The 23,628-nt window shown below is 39.7% G+C and overlaps 1 protein-coding gene across 1 annotated transcript in view; it reads left to right on the top strand.

Annotated features, from left to right (window-relative positions):
• Window positions 1-23,076, top strand: part of ACO1 (aconitase 1) — a 28,227-nt gene extending 5,151 nt beyond the window's left edge. The window contains exons 3-20 of the mRNA XM_069879889.1: window positions 1,624-1,761; window positions 3,730-3,799; window positions 3,908-4,091; window positions 6,765-6,904; window positions 7,898-8,069; window positions 8,540-8,640; window positions 9,667-9,783; window positions 10,928-11,087; window positions 14,227-14,362; window positions 14,871-14,955; window positions 15,237-15,393; window positions 15,942-16,066; window positions 16,857-16,961; window positions 17,623-17,765; window positions 19,202-19,349; window positions 19,759-19,881; window positions 20,901-21,086; window positions 22,370-23,076. Of these exons, the coding sequence (XP_069735990.1) occupies window positions 1,624-1,761; window positions 3,730-3,799; window positions 3,908-4,091; window positions 6,765-6,904; window positions 7,898-8,069; window positions 8,540-8,640; window positions 9,667-9,783; window positions 10,928-11,087; window positions 14,227-14,362; window positions 14,871-14,955; window positions 15,237-15,393; window positions 15,942-16,066; window positions 16,857-16,961; window positions 17,623-17,765; window positions 19,202-19,349; window positions 19,759-19,881; window positions 20,901-21,086; window positions 22,370-22,483 (2,404 nt within the window). The 3' untranslated portion in view covers window positions 22,484-23,076. The remainder of the gene's footprint in view (window positions 1-1,623; window positions 1,762-3,729; window positions 3,800-3,907; window positions 4,092-6,764; window positions 6,905-7,897; window positions 8,070-8,539; window positions 8,641-9,666; window positions 9,784-10,927; window positions 11,088-14,226; window positions 14,363-14,870; window positions 14,956-15,236; window positions 15,394-15,941; window positions 16,067-16,856; window positions 16,962-17,622; window positions 17,766-19,201; window positions 19,350-19,758; window positions 19,882-20,900; window positions 21,087-22,369) is intronic.
• The last annotated feature ends 552 nt before the right edge of the window (window positions 23,077-23,628 follow it).

The raw sequence follows: 23,628 nt of genomic DNA, 5'->3' as shown, positions 1-23,628 counted from the left end.
TGACTTTTAAAAAATTGCTTGTATGTCTACAGGGTCAGCGACATTCACAGAAAACAAGCTCTTGAACAAGGGTCCCAAGGGGACCTTTTGGAAAAGGCAGCTTTGGCAACTTTCCAGAAGACATTAACGTGTCCTGGATTAGATTTATCAAATTTCCTAGAGCTGATCATTCTGTAATTATCCTGCATTCTTCTAAGACAGTAAATGGATATTGTGTCTCTTCCTTTTCAACTGTATAACCTTTGTAAGCTGACGAAATAACTCTTCCACTCCCTTCCTCCCACCCGACCATCCCCCACATCCCCCAAGGTAGCATAACACAGCACTTGCTATTTTCCTTGTAATATGAATATCATGGGACAGCAAACTGCTTCAGGCTGCTGAACAACATCAACTAATCGTGCCAAGGTTAGATATTGTGGAGCCTTTTTTCTGCTTTTGTGGACGCTCAGAATTTTCAAGGTAAAATTCTGTGGGTATTCCAAGGACTTTTCTCTTCTTCCATTGTTTCTGATATATATGAAAATAATAACTTCCTTATAAACAGAGGTGAAAAATGTAAACTCTCCCTGCTTTGGGCTGCTCTTGGAGAAGCATAAAATTCTCAGCGGGTGACTGAGTACTGCCAGATCCTTACAAGCACATCACAGATAGCTCTTTTTGTCTCAGCAGCCAGCAAAATCAGACAGGCTGGTATGCAAAAGGGTTTCCCATACTGATTGAAAAATGTCGTGATAGTATATACCTCTGTAGAAGCTGAGAAGCACCAGAAGCTTTGTTAAAATAAATAGGTCACTTGGAGTTCAAGAGCCTGCAGGATTTTCACAAGATACTTGAGAAGGCCAAAATGTGAATGTTGGCCCGTAGCCTGAAAACGTGCTGTTTGAATGTCATTTGTGATACAAGATGTTTTGTCAGTGGTAAGTACAAGTAAAGATGAATATTGCATATTATTTCTGCCTTTTGTGTTTGTCCAGTGAGGTACAAGGGCAGCTAAAGCCACTTCTGAAAGCACAGTTATTCTGCAAAGGTGTTTTGCAGTCATGTGCTTTGTAATGTAAGGAATCTAATGACCTGCTATGCTGGTTTCATTTGAAGTATGGAAGGTACCTTACATCCCTAATTTTGGAGAAGATACTTCTGTGCTTTGCAAAACTTGGAGGAGGTGACCCTTGCCTTAAAATTAGCGAAGTAAGCATACCAAAGAATCAACAGAAGGGCATTGTTGTTTCCCCCCTGCTGTCTTTTTTGAACAGTTTGGGGAAGAGAGAGAGAGGAACAGAGCAAAAGAAGAGAAACCAGTTCAGGGTCCCGAAGGAATGCTGGTTAGGCTAACTTTCCAGATTCCCAGCCAAGCATGTTGTACTGATGAAATTTAATTTTAGCTTTTCATTCTTATGGTGCTCAGGATATAGATACAGTTCTGTCTCTTCTGCTTTTCTGACTGTCTTTCCAAGGGTGTTGTGTGCCATATAGTAGTGATCCCAAAGCTCAGGATAAGCTACAGTTTACTTTGTATGGCACAGTAGGTGACCATTCAGTATTTCAGGATCTCATTCGTGTTTGTTTTGTTGTGTTTTTTTTCCAAATTGTTTGACCTTGCGTTTTTTTCTTCTGTTTTAGTGGGGTACCTGCTGTGGTTGACTTTGCTGCTATGCGTGATGCTGTGAAGAAACTTGGTGGGGACCCTGAAAAAATCAATCCCATCTGTCCTGCTGATCTAGTGATAGATCACTCCATCCAGGTTGATTTTAACAGGCGGTAAGAACATGAAATAATTTACTACTTAATGGTGGTATGTAAGCTGGATCCTGTTACTGATAATAAAAGTAGTTCCAATGGTGATATTGCTAGCATTTGACTGTAACATCCTACACTCTTAAGAAGTGTTTGACTGTTTCATCAGTTGCTGTGAAATAGACAGGGAAATTTTGTTATTTTCCATGATGCATCTCTACAGCACAAGCCTGGACTAAATGTTAATAGAAACAGGCTCAGACCATACTTGTGGTGTCATAATTTTCCATAATAATAGTGTACTATTATTAGTTCCTTAGAAATAGTTTTTTTCCATGTGTGCTTTATTAACCCCATTGGGCTTTTTGGAAAGGTCAAGTGGGAAAGTCTCCTTTCTTCCATATTTTATAAAAATGGACCTGAGCTGCCCTAGCCCAGCTCTGAGGAACTGTTTGCTAGTTCATGAGCTGTCCTAGCCATGAGGAGGAGCGCAAGGCACTGATAATTATGTTCCCTGCAAGTGCAGGAGAGAAACATAATGCTACAGGTGAGCCCTCAGTAGGGCCACAGTCATGGAATCATTTTGGTTGGAAAAGACCTATAAGATTATCAAGTCTAACCATAAATCCAGTACTACCAACTCCACCAGTAAACCATGTCCCTAAGCACTACATCTAAACGTCTTTTAAATGTCTTCAGGGATGGTGGCTCAACCACCTCCCTGGGCAGCCTGTTCCAGTACTTGATAACCCTTTTAGTGGAGAAACGTTTCCTAATATCCCATCTAAACCTCCCCTGGTGCAACTTCAGGCCATTTCCTCTTGTCCTGTCTCTTGTTACTTGGCAAAAGAGACCATCACCCACCTTGTTGCAACCTCCTTTCAAGCAGTTGTAGAGAACAGTGAGGTCTCCCCTCAGCTTGCTTCATAGCTGTTTTAAAATATGATTTTTTTCCTACTTTTGCTTTTAGCTGTAGGTTATTAAGGATACAAATTCTGACTGATGCTATGTCATAGCTGATGGGGAAAAAGGACCAAAAGACTTTGACATACGTAACTTGAAAATCAACTCCCTTTTAACTTTTTTTTTTTCTTAGAGGTGCTGTATCTGTTCTTAGTCTTAACACTAAGGAGTTTAGAAACAAGCACGAAATTAGAAATAATCATCTAAAGGCTGATCTTTGGCATAATGGGTGTTATAATGCTGATCTATTGAACTAGAAACCTAATATTTTTTCTTTTTAATTTGCATCACGTCATTTTTTAAGATCTTTGGGAAACAGAGCATTTATTTGTGAACAAGATAAGATTTCCATCTTTACCACAGGACAAAAGCAGCTACTATGATTCCTTTTTCTGTATATTTTAATAACATTCGTTTTACATTCTCAGTAGTATCTGGGGCTTTATTTAGATAATTTTTTGTTAGTAATTGTTTTTTGTTATAGCCTTATTCTATTAGGCTCATGTATATATGGAGAGAACATTGGCCTACCCTGTACTTCAGTTTTTTCAAACTCTTCAGGCCTAATATAGGCAGCCAATTCAAGTGATAAGTTTGCTAGGCTCATCTGCTTTGAAACACAGGGGCTGCTGTCAGCAATGTATCATTGGTAATAACCTCTTTTTAACTGAGGTTGCAGGGCAGTTTTGTTCTGGTTCCCTTTACTATTTTGCTTCTGATTTAGGTACTGGAAACTTCACATTGCTCTAACATGTACCACAGTTTTACCCAAGCTACAAGTTTTAGGCCTCCCACATATATAATATGCAGATTAATGCTTAAATTTGAACCAAACTTCAAGTATTGGCTCTTAAGATTTCTTAATTTTCATTGGTTGTCTGCAGTTCACAGCTACATTGAGATGAGATTGATCAGCATTAGCATTAGCTGATAATTCTTTATTTTCTTTCAACCTTTGTGTATGTTTGACTAGATATAAATTTCAGGTGGATATTTTTTGTTCTGACAGCTGATTATTTTCACTTGCAGGCCAGACAGCTTGCAAAAAAATCAGGACCTGGAATTTGAAAGGAACAAAGAAAGGTTTGAATTCTTAAAGGTACCGAAAGAATTAATCCTGTTTGTGTGGAGAAAAGTGCAGTGAAAAAAACTTCTTTGAGTGCTCATGTGCACTGAAAACTTTTGACACCAATTTCTTCTGTTTCAGTGGGGCTCTAAGGCTTTTAAGAACATGAGGATCATCCCACCAGGCTCTGGCATCATCCACCAAGTGAACTTGGAGTATTTGGCAAGAGTGGTAATGGATCAGGATGGCTACTACTACCCAGACAGTGTGGTGGGCACTGACTCCCACACCACCATGATAGATGGCTTAGGAGTGCTTGGCTGGGGTATGTGCAGTAGTGTGTCTTGAATAGTCTGTTGACTGACTAAGCTGTATTTGAGACTCTGGTGGGTTCATCCTGGCTGGCAGGTTACCCCCCACCTAGTTGCTTGCTCACTGCTCCTAATATCAGGATGGGAGAATCGGGAGGGCAAGTGCAAGAAGTAACTCATGGGTCAAGACAAAGACAATTTGAAAAGTGAAGAGGAAAAAAAAAGCCCAAAGGAGACAAAGGCAAGTGATGCACAGACAATCAGTTGCTGCCTCACACCAGGACACCAAAGCCAAGCCAGTCCCTGGGCAATGGCTAGCTTGGAAAAATTCCTCCTCTCCTGTGCCACGTCCCAGTCTTAATGCTGAGCATGGTGTTATATGGCAGAGAACATCTCTTTGTTCAATTCAAGTCAGCTGTCCCTTTCCCTGTGTCTTGCCCACCCTAGCTGACTTTCTGAGGGGCACATACCATTGTCTTAAATGCTGCTTGGCAACAGCTAAAACATGGTGTGGTGTCAGCACTGGTTTGGTCACAAATCTAAAACACAACACTATATGGACCACTGTAAAGTAATCTCCATGCTTGCCAGATGGAGTACACAGACTAACCTCAAATTCAAGAAACCTGGTAAGGTCTCTTGGAGTTACCTGTTAACAGCTTCAGGTGACTTCTGGTGCATGCGGGTTTTTTTTTTCCTCTTCTATGTATTTGCTTTTTTTTTATTTAAATGACAAGAAAGCAGGAAAGGAAAATATTAAATAAGACTTCTGGAAGCATCTTAGGGAAGGCCAGGTGGTTGAATCATCACTGAACACCCATTTGTACCTTAGTTGTTTAGCTACTATCAAAGTGTTGTCTTATCAAAAAGTAACACAAATCCTCTGTTAGACTGAAAATACTGAAAGTTGAATCTGAATGAGTTAAATAGGGCCAGAGAGGCCATTGTGAGAAATAGCGTGATGAAGTAGTTCTGATACCAGTAGCCTGCAGAGTACTTCTAATACATAGAAATACAAATAATTCATTTTTTTGCTTGTAGTGGCAAACTGTAGTGTTGGAATTATTGACTAGATAAGTAGGTATAAAATGAAAGAATTTGCAATTATCCCACACACAGTAGGAAAAATTTCAGTTGGGCATTCTATCATCTTATGATGTGGTGGTAGGAGCCCTATTGAAGTAAATATACTATGAATGCAGAGGATGTGGTTTCAAACAGCATATGCTAGCTGTTGTTGTTTACAAGGATATTTGTCAAGTTCTGAGTACCACATGTGATGGAAGTAGTACGTTGTGATGTTTTTGCCCCATCTATACTACTACTATAGCAATTTGGGTCAATTGAGATCTTCTATCAACAGTGGAAGAATTCCTGCTGGCTTGGAATGCAAATGTACACAAGTTCTTTTTATTTAAAACTGTTGACATCTTTGAGATATCTCTTTTGTTTTATATTTGATTGCAGCTTAGACATGGAGCAGTCACTTAGCTGATGATGCCACATCAGTAGCTGCTTGGAAGACTGCAAGTGTGTAAACTTTGCCTCTTTTTAATTCAGAATTTGAAAAGTGTGGCTGTACATAGTCCATACCACACATGCCCAAAGTGCACACTCTTGGATTCGGCATTTCTTGCTAATGGCTGGTAATGTTGGACTTGGGTCATGCCTGTCCATGCTAGCCCATCTTTCATGTTGCAAAACCCACTATTTAAAAATGATTGAACATCCAGTGAAAGGAATCACATGATGGAATCTGTCACAGAATTATTTTTTAAATTAACTTAGCTCTAACATTTTGCGAAAAAATAAATGTCTTTCAAAACCATTATTAGATTAAGTGGGGAAAAGTATAGGAGTGGTGGTTTGGGATGCGTAAACAACTGTTACAGGCAGTTTTTTCTAGCTCAGTGTTAGTAGAACTAAGCAAAAAATAGAAGGAGGTTTGACTTTGGAAGATAAACATGAGAGGGAATTGCTGCAGGCAGAAAGTTATAAAACTACTGCCTGATGCCAAATTGCTAGTAACCATAATGGGTCTTTTAGATCGCATGTGACTATGATGTCTTGATGTTTTACCTTATTAAATTAGTCACTTGAATTTCATTCCTCTCATACAGATGTGCTTACACAAAGCTTTCTACCTGCACATACCCTAGCCCTGTTGAAACTTAATAGGCATAAAGAAGATATTTCTGTCTAAACAAGTAGCTTTTTCTGTTGGTGTTCTTTAGAACAGTCTGTTCTCTTTACTCCAGTAATCTTTCCTTCCTTAGAAGTATCTTTTAAGTTTTTGTTTGGAGACCAATGGTCATGGTCTGCATACATTTCACTCACAGCATGCCATGTTCAATGCCATGTCAGTCATTCTTTATTTATGCATTGCATGGTAAGTGACCAACTACAACTTTTACACTGTCGTAAGCATTGTCAAAGTTACTTAGATTTGCCTAATATCCTACCTAATGGATGAGGACCAGAAAGATATTAAAAAGCCCAACCTTGCAGAAACTGATGCAAGATGAGGAGTACCTCTTAGCAGAGAGCCAAGCCCTCTGGCTGTCTGCCTTCTCTCCCCTTTCACACATGAATTTTAGTAATCACCAGTCAATTGTACTTCATGGGTTTATCCTTGACATTTTACTGTCTCTCTGAACAGTTGTAAATAATACTTCTGTTGCATACAGGTGTTGGTGGCATTGAAGCAGAAGCAGTGATGTTGGGCCAGCCAATCAGCATGGTGCTTCCTGAGGTGGTTGGCTATAAGCTGCTAGGAAACCCTCAGCCACTGGTGACATCCACTGACATTGTGCTTACCATTACCAAGGTAATGAACGTGTCTACTGTTCTGCCATTACTACTGGAAGCTATGCGTGTTCTGTAAGACAGAGCTGCTGTACTGCATGCTTAGGAGCCCTGTGTCTGCTTCCATGTAGTCATTCTGGATTTTTTTTAAGCATTATTGCTCTGTGTGGGTAGGAATCAGCTGCCCAAGGACAACTGCAAATTTGCTGTGTAAAGAAGCCAGACAAAATAGATACCTCATGGCTTGTTCAGATCTTCATGTGCAGACCTGTTTTGGGACAACAGTGCTTGTAGAAGGATCTTGTTTCTCTGTTGCCTCAAAAGAAACGCAACTTTCTTTTTTTGAGCCCTCACTTAAAATAAAGCAATATAACACCTGAAAATGGACAATAAGCACTGCAGTCTGATTTCTTTGATCTGCAGATGTTTGGCTCGCGTGTCCTATGTTCATAATGTGTTTATTTACTCTGGGGACTCTGACTGAATTAGGAGTATTATAAGTGGGTCAGCGTTAATGTTGTTGGAGGTCTGAAATCTGGTACAGATGTTTATCATGGGATGCTCTCTCTAAAGAAAACCTCTAAACGGTGAAAGACAGCATTTTTTTACGAGTTCATCCAGATATTGTGTGTATTCAGTCATTGACAGTTTGATTCATGTACTTGTACAGTTGATCCTTCCTGTTTCCCAAGGTGTTCACTGGCTTCAGACCCCTCATTATTCCTTCCTCCTTAGAATGTCACGTTAAGAAAAGTACAGTTGTTCTAAGATAGTCTTTAGTTTAAATGAGAGGAGGAGAAAGTTAGAAGGAATACGGCCAGTGTACTTTATTATTGAAACTGCATCTCTGTGTCCTCATTGTCATGATTTATTTTAGCAAAGCTTCATGGTTTTGAATGCCTATAGAAACCTTCAATAAACATTTATCTGAAATTGCAAGTGGAATTCCATAACTTGTACATGCTGAAGTTGTTTTACACCTAGCAATGACACAGGCATTGTATTTTTATAACAGCACCTTCGCCAAGTTGGAGTCGTGGGTAAATTTGTGGAGTTTTTTGGTCCTGGTGTAGCCCAGCTGTCAATTGCTGACCGAGCCACCATTGCCAATATGTGTCCAGAGTATGGAGCAACAGCTGCCTATTTCCCAGTGGATGATATTAGCATTGGGTACCTGGTACAAACTGGTGAGTGTAAGAAGATGCCATGAGTTAAAAGTGTAATTGAAAGCAAAGTCTCAAGGTATATAAGGTGTAGTAAGCAGTGGAATTGAATCATGTGGTGCCTTCTCAGCTTGAGTTTTTATCCATATTTGCTTATTCAGGCTGTTTCTTGCTGTTAGGGTGTATGTTTAGGTAGAGCTGAGTTTTAGAATGTTTTGCAGTTAACTGCTTGCTTAGCCCTGCCTGAAACTGGCTTGTCCAGATGACAGAAGCAGGGACCTAAGTTTTTGTTCTGCAGATGTCGCTAAGTCTGCTCAATTGCTTTGTTTCTAGTGAGCTTCTAATATTTGTGCTGAAAGGGTACTGTAGGGCAATGTACAGTGTGAACAGTGAAATAGCCTGTTCTACATTTTTTCTTCTTCTACCACATACTCTGTTCCATTGATTTTATTTTTTTTATTTTATTTTTGTGCTGTATCTGGCTTTCACTTTAGGCCGTGATAAAGAGAAAGTTACATGCACAAAAAAGTATCTTGAGGCTGTGGGAATGCTAAGAGATTTCAAGAACTCCTCTCAGGATCCAGACTTCACACAGGTTAGAAACTACCCTGTCTTCTCTCTCCTTGCTTTATGCCCTGCCCTATTTTAGCGTGACAGTTGTCTCTTTTTCACAGAAATGAAGAAATAGTCAAGGGACTTGGTACCCTTTGTCTTGGTCCACGCAACTGTCTTAACTTAGGGCCCAACAGAGTGAGCTGGCTGGCTCTCCAGGGATTAAGACTTGGGTAATAGGTTGGCTCTCAGCTGAGCTCTAACTATTATGGATTCTGCAGTTTGATCTATGTAGTTATGAGAGGTTAAGTCCAGACGCAAACACAGCTATGAAGATAGTGTGGATGCTGTTTGTGTAAGCCTTGTCCCAGTTTTACCCTTCTTCTGTTCAGCAACTTCATTTTACTGTGTGAATCAGAACAGTTGGAAGCTCTGTTTGGTAACCACAGACCACACAAGCTGTTTTCTTTGCAAGAAAATTGAGGTCTTACTCTGTGTCCAGGAAACGCAAGAATAATCCTGGTTTTCTATACAGAAAGAATTTATCTTTTAGCTTATGTTCAGGTTTGCATGATTATTCAGAAATCTTCGTATGGAAAGTGGGACACTATAAAAACAAAATTGAAACGTAGTTGAGGAATAGGAAGATACGATTATCTGCATTTCATAATAGACATTGAACATTTTTCTTGAGGCCAAGATGACTAGTCTGCTTTGGTTTGTGCTAGTACCAGGATTTCTTCACAGCATTGTTTTCTGAAGAGGACCCTGCTGCTAGCATGTGAAAGAACATAGTTCTCAAAACCATCTACATTGTTTAGATGCTTGAGTCACACATCGGGCTTTCAATAACTGGAGTACTTCTGAGAGCCGCACCTGGGAGCTGTCAGGGTCTGATAGTGGTACTGTTCCTTTTCTTCTGGTCATTCCTTTCTTACATGTATGTGATAATTTCTGCAAAGATGTGCAGACAGCCTTGGTTCAACAGCAGAGGTAAGCATACCTGTGGCTTGACTGGCTTCAACTTGTCATGCAGTACTGAACTGCTCTCTGTTCCTTTTGCTGACAGGTTGTTGAGCTGGATCTTAATACTGTTGTGCCTTGCTGCAGTGGACCAAAAAGACCTCAGGACAAAGTTGCTGTGTCAGATATGAAGAAGGACTTTGAGGCTTGTCTGGGAGCCAAGGTAGGTACTATGAACATTTGGGCATACAAACTAACGCATACTTCCACAAGTTGTTTAGCGTTTAGGAACCATATTCTGGGGTTAACTTTTGTGTGGTTTGTTTGCCTCAGGATGTTTGAATGCAATTTAGAAGATTATGTCAGTCTTAAGCCTAACATAGTTTCTGCTTGCACTGTGGATTTCTGAACTAGCCATGGTCAGTGTTGTTGCTAGAGTGGACCAAGTAGCTACTACGCTGAGCTTGTGCTAACCACCCAGCTGCTCAACTTTCCAAGCAGGTTTTGCCCTGAGCTCCACAAGGAAGTTTTGTATTCGGTACTGGATATATTCAGAAGTTCAGAACTGCTTGTGTCTCCATGATTATTCAGTGTTAGTGATAAAGACAAAAATAACCCTCTCTCTACATCATCCAGTCAAAAATGGTCATTGAAAGAAGAATGCAATTTTAATTTGAATTAAAAACCCAGACACTTAAGTTTCCAGAATCATTTTGGATCCGTACCTGATATGGCAACCACCCTTATTAAAGGCAGTACAGAACTCTGGTGATGTAAATCGAGAAATTTAAATTAAACATTTCCCAGTAATTATTGTTTTATTACATGTTCCAAACTCCATTAAGTGACCTTATGCTTTCAGATCTCTTAAGCATATTGTTTTGTGATGTGAACACTGCCTTCTTGCTCTTTGGTTTTCTTTCAGCTTCAGGCTTTTGCCTCTCAAGTCAGCTCTGTGTATATTTGAGCTGTTTGATATTCATAGCTTAAAAATCCTATGTGTTACAGCTAAGAATCTCAGAACTAGTTTGTGTAACAAGACTGTATGTGTTCAAGAATGTGGAGCACATGAGAATAAGAATCATCTGAGCAATCTTCAAAAGGATATAGTCATACAGGAAGAAAACTCAGGTACAAGGGCACCATTTTTATCAGTGAACAGAGAATAGGATACACTCCAGAAAAATAATTTTTATCCATTGCTTTGACTGACCAGAGATGCTAGCCTTCAGCAGCAGAGCTAAAAGTGCAAGGATGGATGTGACAGACATGCTTCTTATTTGTGAAATTCATAGCCCATGCTAATTTTCAGTCAAAATATTTCTGTTAATCATGTCATTTTGATTCTTACTTTCTTCTCTTTACAGCAAGGGTTCAAGGGATTCCAGATCGCTCCAGAGCGACACAACAGTACAGTCAAATTTAATTTTGAGGGCTGTGACTTTGAGCTTACTCACGGTTCAGTAGTGATTGCTGCCATTACAAGCTGTACGAACACCAGTAACCCCTCGGTTATGTTGGGAGCAGGTAAGTTTGTTTGCTTAATGTGAAATAGTTTCTCTATGGCTCTGGCTGTGAGTTCTGAAGACACACACAACACTGATATAATTCTACATGCACAGTGCTGGTTTTGTCATTTGGAGTGCTAAAACTGAGCTTAGTCCCTAAGAGTAGCAGAAGGAATTCTGAAAAGGGTAGCTAGAAACATGAGTTGGGAGAAAATGTGTTTTTTCCTGCACTGTCTTCCCTACAGGGCAAACTGGAACTTGTCAGCACCTCTGACACTTGTGCGGATGCACAGAAGCTTGTATATAGAGCTGAGAAGAGGGTTTTGAAAGTCATAGTGACAGGAAGAGGGACAGTGAAGAATGGTCTGTGGGTTTAAGTCTGAAGATGCTGTGATCGGGCAGTAGAGTAGAAACATACACTTAGCTAGAGATGTATCTAGTTGTTACAGCATGAGTCTGAGGGCATGTGGAGGGTGAGCAGAGGTGGAAAATTGTGTTCTCTGGGATTGTCACCCTTCAGAGCCTTGTCATTTACATCTTAACTGTGTCAAAGAACTGTTGGGAAGTGGGCTTTGTATCCCACGCTTTCTCACTTATCACTGTTGAAATAAAACAAAACAGTAACCTGAGTTGTTCTCATTAAGTTTCAGGTCAGGATGTTACTCATTTTTCACCTAGCCAGTCTGGGCAGAAAATTTCTCATTACAAATGTGTGCTTCTGGTAAAAAAAAAATATGAATGAACAGGCAGCTCAAAAGGTTCAGTTTATACTAGCCCAGTTCAGCCTTCTTTATCAGGTTCTTGGCTTCATGCTCGTATATTTCTTTCTCTCCTTTGCAAACATATGTATAAACATTACCCATCAGTGTAAGATTGTCTCTGCATTAGGGCTTCCTAGTCTGTCAAACTGTAGGATGCAGATTTGTTTTCCACAGAGGTTGGAAGGGGTGTGCAATGAGCAGTGCAAAGGCCTTTGACCAGAGAGAGTTACTTACTGGTTGAAGTCACGTGATTTTTCTTCTTTGTTCCTCTTGGATTGTGGACAGCTTTGGTAACAATCACTTTCTCTTTAGTTTGTCAGTGTGATATTTGTCACATTTTCTTAGGCTAGCATCTTTCTTTGGGTGCTCTACAATACTGACAGCTCACACTCTTTCCAGGCACAAAAGGTCTTTTAATCCCTATCAACAGGGACAAAATCTATTTTGAACCAGGATGTGAGGTGGAAAGGGAAGTAAAGGAGTGACCTGCTCTTATTTCTTGCCCCTTTGAGAGCGAAAGAATTGAATGAAGTGTCCCAGTTCACTTTGCACCTCCAGATCTGTTGGTGTAAGGCTGGGGGTCCTGGTGAATGAGAACCTGGACACGAGCCAGCAATGTGCGCTTGCAGCCCAGAAGGCCTGCCTTAACTGCATTGCATAAAAAGAAGTGCGAACAGCAAGATGGGGGAGGTGATTCCACCCCTCTGCTCTGGTGAGACCACACCTGGAGTAATGTATCCAGCTCTGGAGCCATCAGCACAGGAAAGAAACGGACCTGTTAGAAAGGGTCTAGAGGAGGGCCACCAAAGTTGTCAGAAGGCTGAAACTCCTCTCCTGTGAAGACAAGCTTGAAAGAGTTGGGGTTGTTCAGCCTGGAGAAGAGAAGACTCCGGGAAGGCCTTATTGCAGCCTTTCCATACTTGAAGAGGGCTTGTAAGAAAGGTGGGGAAAAATTTATTAGCAGGTCCTGTAGCAATAGGACAATGGGGAATGTTTTTAAACTAAAGGAAGAGAAGTTTAGATTAGGTATTAGGAAGAAACTTTCTGTGCTGAGGGTAGTGAAACATTGACACAGGTTGCCTAGAGGGGCTGTAAATGGTGCATCCCTGGAAACATTCAAGGTCAGGTTGAATGAGGCTCTGAGCAACCTGGTCTGGTTGAAGATGTTCCTACTTACTGCAGGGGGATTGGACTAAATGACCTTCATGATCCCGTCCAACACAAACCATTCAGTCATTCTCCCACAGCACTTATAAATGGAGGATCACGTCTAATAGAGCTGCCAAACAGCTGTCGAAAACAAAACAGTTTTACATCTTCCTGTTGGAGATCACACTGGATCAAAGCAAAACGGATATCTATTTTCTTATCTAAGTGGTTGTGTGAGAGGAGGAGTGGGGCATGGGAATGCAAAGTTTTGCATAGTTTGCATAGCTGCTGTGTCCCTCCTGGGAAAGGGCTGGAGGGGCCTGTTTTCTGAACATACATCTGTGTCAATTAATTTAAGAGGCAGAAATTCAGGATAAATGCGTTTGTGTCTCTGCATATTACAAATCCAGGAGTGGTAAAAGAGCACTCCTGCAACAAGCTGTAGATCATGAGATAGCTTGTTTGTGACTGGGGCCAGAGTTGATGCTTCCCTAGATTTCTGCTTCTGAGGGCAGCATGTCATATGTTGGTAGTTATTTATACACTGGGTCATTAGATCGCTGTAAGTGGGAAGTTAACAGTTCTTCATTGCATTTCTTGTAAGACAGTGATCTGGTTTTGACTGGGGAAGAATAAATTCTTTTCAGTAAGCTGTATTTCTAATTAGCTACAGTATTTCAGATTCTGTGAGAGTCAGGTTGATAATGCATGTTGTTGCAGTTTGTGGTCAAGCAATGTCTGGATTCTGGAATGGGAAGAATGCTGTTTATGGGAAGACCAAGAACTTAGTTTCCCATGTTTTGCAAGTGAGCAGGTCTGTAAAGCTTAGAGGAATGGATCCAGGACAGGTGACCTGAATGCGCCAACAGCAGTATTCTGAATCATAAATATCATGCTCAGTGTAAAGCAGGAAGTTTTCTGGGGATAGCTCTTTCTTATGAATAGTGTTTGTTTAACTCTGAGTTTCGAATGTCTACATGCTGCCTCAGTGTGAGCATCTTACTGAATGCAACTTCTAGCAGCTTCCTAGTGGAGCAGAAATTGCAGGCTGCATTTACAGGTTGGTAGTGCACTTGAGCTCTAGCTGGTTGTTGTAGGATTAGTGCTGTTGACTCACTGTGCCATTTCATTGTTGGAAATGGAGCATTTTCTGTTCTTTAGTTATTTAATGATACTCATGTTAACCTGTTGATCCACGTAACTGTCCCACTTCGAGGAAAAACTGCAACTGTCTTTTACATTTTTCAGGATTGCTTGCTAAGAAAGCTGTTGAAGCTGGTTTGACAGTGAAGCCATATATTAAAACTAGCCTGTCCCCAGGAAGTGGAGTTGTCACTTACTATCTGAGGGAAAGTGGAGTTATGAGTTACCTTTCCCAGCTAGGGTAAGAGTGCTTTTTTTACTGTTATTGTGTGACTGCTTAACTAAAAACATTGACAAGAAGTGATTAAAGAGAATAACTGTTTGTCTGTACAGCTGAAATGATATGGCATATGCCCTACAGTGTGATCCTGTGTGAGTTAATGCACTGCTGCTGCTCTGGCTGACTGTGTGCCCATGGGGGAGGAGGCCTGTTACCTGCTGTAGCTCCTTGAAGACTCATATTCTTAAGCAGGAAAATGGGTTATTTTTCAAGAGTAATGGTATTAAAATAGCATAAATGACACTATATTATTGTTTATTGTGCTAGATAACCGATTTCCCATATTTTCATTCTGTAGGCACAGACAGCGACTACAATGACAAAGATTGAGTGTTCTCAATAACATTGTTTTTTGGCAGCAGTTAATTCGTTAAAACAGTAGATCTTGTGAACGTAATGCTAATCAACTGTTAAGCATCTTCCTCCAAGATACATTTTTGTTCACTGATGCTTCTTGTGCTCTGTCTAGGTTTGATGTGGTGGGTTATGGCTGTATGACTTGTATCGGCAATAGTGGACCCCTACCAGAGTCTGTTGTTGAGGCCATTACACAGGTATGCAGCTTTTCCCCTGTAGCTTATTTAGGTAAGCTGTTCTTTCCTGTGTACTCTTCCATGCTGTGTTACACTGTGAACTAAATCTTCTAAGCTGTATGCAAAGTAAATTCAGTCAATATCCTCTTTTCTGTGGAAAGTGGTTTGGGATTGCTTGGAAGGAGATAATTCTGTGACTGTCCAGTCGTTGATGCTGCAGCACAGTGCAGCTCTGCAGATGTGCTGAGTGTGTGGAATCTGCAAGCAGCTGATCTACCTTTGTCTCAAACTTTGTCTTGCAGGGAGACCTTGTAGCAGTGGGTGTGTTGTCTGGGAATAGGAATTTTGAAGGACGTGTCCATCCCAACACCCGTGCTAACTACCTAGCTTCCCCACCACTGGTAATAGCCTATGCAATTGCGGGAACTGTCCGGATTGACTTTGAGAAAGAGCCTTTGGGTAAGACAGTGTCAGAATGCTTGTTTTCACAGCTTGTAAACTAAACGGGTTGTAATTAAGCTCTTCAGAAACATTTGTCCTAGGGCCATGCTTCAAATGACTGAGTACCTCTGGGATGCAAAGCATACAGTTGTTAAGAAACAGAGCAACAAGGAGTCAGTGTGACAGAGAAAGGGGAAAGCGGTGCTGAATAGATATTCCTCAGGGACATCTCTTTGGTTATATCTGGGTGGCAGATGAGCAACCTGACACAGCAGGCTTCCACTGAGCAGCTGGTTGAGCTAGATACCCCTCAAAGATCCTTTCCAAACTAAATTGGACCGTAAATTTTTCTGGAAGGCTGTTGGAAATTACAGAAAGCAGCCTGTGTACAGGCATCCTCCAGTCTAGAAGGCCCTCTTGTGTCAAATGCTTGTAAGTGAAATAGGGTGTCTCGTGAGCATGACGAGGTTAAAAGGAACACATAGCTGAAGGACACCACAATGAACTATTTCTTTCTTTCTTAATGACAATTTGTGCAACAAACTTAACAATGCAGTTTTCTACAGGAATAAGTGCTTCTGGGAAGAAGATTTTCCTGAAAGATGTCTGGCCGACGAGAAATGAGATTCAGGCTGTTGAGCGTCAGTTTGTTATTCCTGGGATGTTCAAGGAGGTCTACCAAAAAATAGAGGTGAATTAATCCCCTGGGCAGTAGTTTGATTGATGTACTGTGCTATTCTGAAGATGCTGAAAAAGCTAGTCTTGGTAATGAAATGAACATTTTCCTTCTGCTGCTGTTGCACGTGTTCTAACAAGTATTCAAATGCTTTGGGGTTTTTTAAATGGCTTATGGTTAATTAATTGCTTCTTCTAGCCACTTGTGTCCTGAAGATTACTCCTTAATGATTTTTTTAACATAACGTGTAGATGTTATGTTTTAAAAGACTAATCCCAGGGTGGTATTAGGAAGTGAGCTATTCCAGCTTTACAGATGTTTGTTTTTTTCCCAGCTGACATAAAATTCATTGCATTATTTCATACCATTCATATTATAAAAAAACTTGTACTTGCTAATGTCTTCCTGCAAGCCTTTCTTAGGCATTGAAAAACAATGTTCTTAAGGTTTACATATTAGGAAAGCTTCTTAAGATTAGCGATTACACTTTATTATTATGAAGTTTATTTGTCTGTGTACATAATACAAGTTATTGTCAGAAAACTGGATGAGCAGTTCTTCTATTATCAAGTGAGGGGTTTCCTAATTCTTTTAATAGATAGAATTGTAACAAAACCCCAAACCAAATAAAACCCCCAAAACCAAAAAAACCCATAATTTATATTGTCATAAGAATTTCCCAAATTGCTGTAAGAAATACACAAGGGTTTTGCTGAAGGAAAGTCTATAATTTCCCTGGATTCTGAAGTAATTCAGTTGCTTCTTGGAAACTTAGAAGTCAAGGATGTTTCTGTGTGTTTTCCAGACTGTAAACAAATCTTGGAATGCCTTAGATGCTCCTTCAGATAAACTGTATACTTGGAATCCGAAGTCAACTTACATCAAGTCTCCACCTTTCTTTGATGGTCTGGTACGTGCACGCTTTCCCTTTGAATCAAGCCAAAGTGTGTAGTGATGCTGAAAGTGAAGCAAAGCCACTTCAAGGGGCCTGGGAGCATTGTTCATAGCCTTGAGGACTTGGTTCTCAGGTGTTAGAATTACACTATTCTATTCATTTTAATACAAAATTGTGAGTGAATATGAAAATTGTAAGGATTCCCTGTCACTTCAGGGTTTTTAGAAAGTCTCCTTCTCTTTTTAAACTGGGACACTTTTAAATAGTCATAAAACAAGTGAAGGAAAAGGGACAGGAAGCAAAACTCACAATTCTGTCTGCCTGCAAATAGTTCAGCGTTCAGATTGCTGCTTCAGTACCATTTAAATGAAAACGCAGATTTCAGTGCATGCAGATATCCAGGAATCCTGGATTTTCATCTACATTCATGCATGTGACACAGGAAGCCTCATCTGTTTTTTTTTTTTTGCCTTATCTGTTTTCTTCATGTATAAACTTGCTGACAAACAGACAGGACATAGTATTTTGTTCAAAACCGTAAACATTTTTGATGGGGTTGGGTTTTTATCTTTCTCCTAGCTAGTATGAAATGAAAGAGTTTATTTTGCAATTTTGAGAAACATAAAGGACCTCTGTGTCCTATTTTACTGATTTTGTTTGTACTTCTGGTGTTTAGACTTTGGCTCTTCAGACCCCCAAAACAATTGAAGATGCTTATGTCCTTTTGAGTTTTGGGGATTCTGTGACAACTGACCACATATCTCCAGCTGGGAATATAGCAAGAAACAGTCCTGCAGCCCGTTATTTGACCAGCAGAGGGTAAGCCCTACTTCTTGTTCTTGCAATAAATTGGGAAGAGGAAACAAGCCACAGCTACTGTACCACGTTACAGGCACACATATTTGTTGTCTGTACACATACACTTGTATACCTTGATAGGTGCCTAGAGAATATTTGAAAGAAGAAAGAACAGCATTTCTTTGCTGTTTCAGCAGCTCTCAACAAATGTAAAAACTGGCACCGAGTGTGCACATAAGTTATGTTGGAGAGCTGAAGACCTTTGTATGGAGAGGAGGAGAGAAGATAACTGTCAGGCTAGCTTTTGCAATGAGCCTACTCATAAATAATGGAATCAAGATTTATGTCCCTATTGAAGCAAAATGGTCATGATCCTCAATCCCAAAAATTGGTTTTATACTCACTTCTTCTGGCTTGTGCAGCTATTTCACAGATCTAGGCTATCAGGAGCAACAGAACATCTGGAATTTTAGGATTCAGTGCAGCTGGAAAAACTGGCAAAACTATTGTGGTTGGAGTCCAAACTGCTGTAAAATGTTGGTCTTTTGCAATAGCCAGCCTGTCAGTTAGGTACTCTGGGTTCAACTTAAGGCAAAGGTAGGACTTGCTGAGTTGCTGTATTCCATTTTCACAGATAACGTAAGCTTTATTCTCTGGTTTAGCACTTCTTACAACTTCAGTGGTGTTTTGAGGAACAGCACTGACGTTTTTTTTTTAATAAGTCACTAGACATAATAACTCTGGAGAAGAAAATTATTAAAACAGTATGATCTACTGAAAACTAACTCTTCTGGACTCTTTGCCCCTCCTGCTGTCACTTACTTTGAAATCTAAATAGTTCTGCATGCATTATAGAACAGATGTTTTGTGTCAGAGCTGATGTTTGGGTGTAGCCCAATGAAAACAGTCCAATTTTCTGTCACATTCCACCAGACTTTTTGTTTACAGCTTAGACTGGAGCATCCCCTCATTCCCATATCTCTATTTGCAAATGAAATTTTTCTTCTGCAGTTGTGAATTGCAGCAAGGGTTCTCTCTGCCTTTGAGATGTTAGCACAGTGTTGTTTCTACTTTGTTGTAGATGCTATGGTAATGTAAATAATGAGGATTTTCAGTAGCCTACTATTAAGAAAAGAATTTTATGGAGTATTATGACCTATTGTGAACTATATCTTTGCAACACTGTCAGATACTGTTTTCTAGGTCAAGGGATGATAACACTGCCTTCTGTGACCAAGCTGTAGGCAGATTTCTTTTTTTTTTTAATTTTTTTTTTTTAACTTAAAAAAATCTTAGAAGTAGAAGCATCAGCTAACTGGATGCTAGTGCTGTGGCTGGAACTATGTACATCCATGCATCAGAAACGATCAGTTCATTACTTACTTTCTTAAAAGCACAGACTGCTTCAATGTAAAACCAAAATGAGTTTTCTTTTTTTAACTTGTTTTCTTTAATAGCTTGACTCCTCGAGAGTTCAATTCTTATGGCTCTCGCAGAGGGAACGATGCTGTCATGGCCAGAGGAACATTCGCAAACATTCGCTTGGTGAACAAATTTATTGATAAGCAAGGACCTCAGACAGTCCATTTCCCTTCTGGGGAAATTGTAAGTATACATGCTGCAGTATACTGAGGCTCATTGACAGTAGAGTGGATTAGTAATGGCTTTCCTTCTTACAGTTAGATCATTTACTTAAGTGTGTTCTAATTAAGGGTAATGAGGGGACGGGATCTATGCTGGCCTAGGTAAGCAGTTTGTGCATATGTAATGTGGGGCTATCAGAAAAATCAGTGGAGGGTATAACCACTGTAGAAGCAGTAGTGGAAGGTGCAGGTTTGTGTCAGGAGTGAGATAAAGGTAGAAGTCACAAAGCACTATGTGTTTGATATCCTTAAAGTACTGTCTGGTGGAAAGTGTGGGCTTCTGCTATTTATGTGGGGACACTTTTTCCCTTGTTTTCCGTGAACTGTGCTTCCATCCCCAAAACATCTGTAAAGTGGCATTTTCATTCCAGCTGGATGTGTTTGATGCTGCAGAAAGATACAAGCAGGCTGGCCATCCTCTGATTGTGCTGGCTGGGAAGGAATATGGTGCAGGAAGTTCCAGAGACTGGGCAGCAAAAGGACCTTTCCTCTTGGTGAGTATCTACAATAAAGTAGGGGGTAGCCAGTACTTGAAAGTGCATTTGTTGGGAAGACTAGGTTATGACCAATGTCCTGGGTAGCTCATTCTCACTTTTGGAAGCAAGAGCTATTTTGAAATCAAAACTGCTTCCAAGACCCACAGCAGAGTTGCAAAAGCTATTTAAATATTAATAGATTCTGTTCAGGCTGGAAGCCTTGACTGATGTTCAGCTAGAAATCCACAAGACTATAACCAGAAAAGTCAGTTTCTTTACTTTTGCTTCCCAGTAAACCTTGCATCTGCTTTTATCTGCCTCCTCCAGCTTATTTAGCAGGGAAGATGGGAAGTGTAAGAGTACAGTAGCATCAGTAAAAGGAAATTCATCATGGCTTCATTGTGCAGATTGCAGGGATGCCAAGCAGGGTTGTTACAGGAGCCTAATGGAAATCCACGTATAGTAAAATATCTGTTTTGTTCTTTGTCCTCTCTTACACTATTTTAACAGCCCAAATTCTGATCCAAGCTTTCTTGGCATGGAATTCGTGAAGACAATAGTGTGGGTATTATTCAACGATGTTTTAGGAGACCTGGTGTTTGAAATTACACTTGCTGAAGTTTTGGGTGTTTTTCTGCCAGTCGTGATTTTTTCTTGTCTTAACTGTATTAACATTTAAAAAATTAGAATTAAACTAAATTCCATCCTGTAGCTTGTAGTGTAGGAGGGCAACACTGGATTAGCAAGAGTTACAGAAATGACCAGTGGTGCTCTACGTAAGATACATTAAAGAAGCATGCAGGATTCCTGAGAAAGCACATGTAATTTTTTGACAGTCAGGTTTCTTTTAAAGATGTTTGAAAGTTAATGTATAGTCAAGTCATCCTGGACAGTCTGCTGTCAGACAGACCTGCTGACTCTACCAGTAGCTGGTAAATGAAATGGAGGAGACTACAAATCTACTAGTTCCCTTCCTATGAGCACAGAAAGACTAATCTGAACCATGAAGATAATTATATCTGTTGTGTGTTTCCCAGGGTGTCAAGGCTGTGCTTGCTGAAAGCTACGAGAGAATTCATCGAAGCAACCTAGTAGGGATGGGAGTGATTCCTTTGCAGTATTTACCTGGAGAGGATGCAGGAACTTTAGGACTCACTGGACGGGAGCGTTACACGATTGTCATTCCTGAAAAGCTCAAACCGCAAATGAACGTCCAGATTCAGGTATGAGACACCAAAGGGCTGAAATTTCTGAATCGCTGTGGTTTTACTCAAAATTTTAACAGTCTTTTCACGCAGTGCGCTTTCATCGAGCTGTAAGCTTCTCACAGTTGAGGGAGGGAGAAGGATTGAGATGGTGAAGAGGATGAAAACAGTCATTACAATAGGGCTTTGCTGTCATGGGGCATAAAAGCAGCATGCCCAAACTGTTTTACTTCACACAAAATAGTCCTGTATTTTGAAGCAGTCTTTCGAAGTCCACTATTAATTTTTCTGTCTCGGTTAAATGTTTGAAGTATATTAGAAAGTTAATTGTAAGTATTAAATAAATTCAACTACTATGTTAAAATTAATTTAAAATTCATTGACAATTCAGAGAGCATATTGTATGCTGTAGCATTGAAAATGAAGTCAAAGCATACTCAGCATGTAATCTAGCTAAACCTCAGGCCCTATATTTGGAAGACTGCTTTTTGTTTAGCTTTGCCTTCAAACCTATGCCCTTTTATGAAAAATATTAACATCTGTGATAAAAATTTAGTTTATTTTTGGTTCGAAAATCTGTAAAACCAACTTACTTAACTAATAGTATCAAAGTCTGTTTTTTATACTGCTGCTAGCAAAACAATTTACTTATTGTGTGCTTGTTTAATACAGATGGTCTCCATGGATTAGTGTCTAACAATAGTTTTTTACGTATACCTCATTAACTCCCCCAAAATGGAGAAAGTACAGATCCCAAAGAGATGGTCAGCTTATCAGTCACAGGTGAACATTGTGCATTTGTCTGAAAGCACTAGGGGAGTCTTCAGTAAACCACAGTGGTTTTATTCACTTCTTGCACTTGTCTTTGTGATTTTCTCATTTCCAAACACTATGCCTTAAAGAAAGCTAATTAAATCAGTATTCCCATTGAACCTAAGCCAGAAGAATGACTATATAGAAGGATATCAAGGACATCAAGAATTAGTATAATCACTTGAAAGAGTGGTCAGCTTTCATGCATCCAGTCTTATATCAAAAATAAAGCTAAATGAGGCAGGCAGTGCAATGCAAGGAGACTCCATACCATGTTTTTTTATGGTTTGGTTTAAACTGCTTTCCTCTTAAGCAGCTGGCTGTGTTTTAGTGTGGAAGGAAGTACTTACATCCAGTGCCTGTTTACTTTAGCTTTCTCTCACAATTTCTGAAGATGGCAAAACCATCATTAGGCCTTATTTTACTGTGATGTCATGTAACATGTGGAAGGTTTCTACTGCTTGAATGACTCTCTTTGACCCTAACAGCTGGATACTGGGAAAACCTTTCACGCCATCATGAGATTTGACACTGATGTGGAGCTCACTTACTTCCACAACGGCGGCATTCTGAACTACATGATCCGTAAAATGGCATCCTAATCAAAAACATTGAGCAAAAATGTCCAGGTACAAGCCTGGTTCTGGTAAGCTCAGTAGAACTATGGTAATCATAAATGTGAAACCATGAACCATAAAGTGAAGAGATTTTTTGTGGATTGTAATAGAAGGCTTTTTTACAATGCTGAATTGTACTATGTATCAGGAAACTGAACACGTTTGCCCAATAAAAGTAAACTTTACTTATTTTGTATGGTAGTTGGCTTGACTTACCTTAGAATACAGTGCAAAAGTCATTAAAATACTGCTGGAATCTGTGGAACTGATGAAGATTATGTGCTGATTTCAGATATTTGTTTCATTTAGTTTGACTCTGAAGTTAAGTTCTATGATCGTATCAGTGGTCCAAGAATTAACTGAAAGTATAAAAAACCTTTTCTTTTCCTTCCTGATTACCTGATATTGACTTGCTTTCTTATTTAGTTGACCAGAATCTGAATTTAATAGTGAAATTAGTTATTTAGCTGTTTATTAATTTTTTAAAATGTGAACTTTGTTGTGTAAGCCTTCATGGAAAGGTGGACTTATTGGGGATAATATTTCTAATGCATAAAATTAAATTTATTTTCAAGACATCTGGTGTTTTTTGTCGTGTTATTCTCAGTAATAAGTTGTAGAACAAAGCTTTGACATGAAAATTTCTCATTGCCCCTGTAGAGGCAGTTATACAAATGTTGACTTCTCACATTTTAATTCTTGTTTCTTTAAATAATCTCTATGATACAGGATGAATACAATTACTGTCAGTCTTCTGTAACCCAATGGAATACTGCTGTGATGTACTTCCCTCTGTTCTGTGTCTTCAAGAAGACAATCTATCACAATTTCAAGATCCTTGCCAGCAATTTTTGACAGCTAGCAACTAGTACTTACACTGAAGTCAGTGAATGCTCAGTCTGCAATACCACACCTGTTTTACAGTTAGAACAAATACCCTATTACTCAGACATAAACAAGGTAAAAATACTAAGTCTCACTCTAACAATATTTAGAGCAACTACCACAACAGTTAAGACAGTGGAGAAATTCTTGCAATGTAATGTCCTAATGACTTTTTAGTGCAGTTGATTCCAGCTGTATCTGTTGAAAAATCCCAATGAAAATACTTGTGAAAGAAGTTAAGAGGC

The sequence above is a fragment of the Phaenicophaeus curvirostris genome, chromosome Z (assembly GCF_032191515.1).
Source record: "Phaenicophaeus curvirostris isolate KB17595 chromosome Z, BPBGC_Pcur_1.0, whole genome shotgun sequence".
NCBI lineage: Eukaryota > Metazoa > Chordata > Aves > Cuculiformes > Cuculidae > Phaenicophaeus > Phaenicophaeus curvirostris.
The sequence above is the reverse complement of the archived record's forward strand: the minus strand, read 5'-3'. Positions and strand labels throughout refer to the sequence as shown.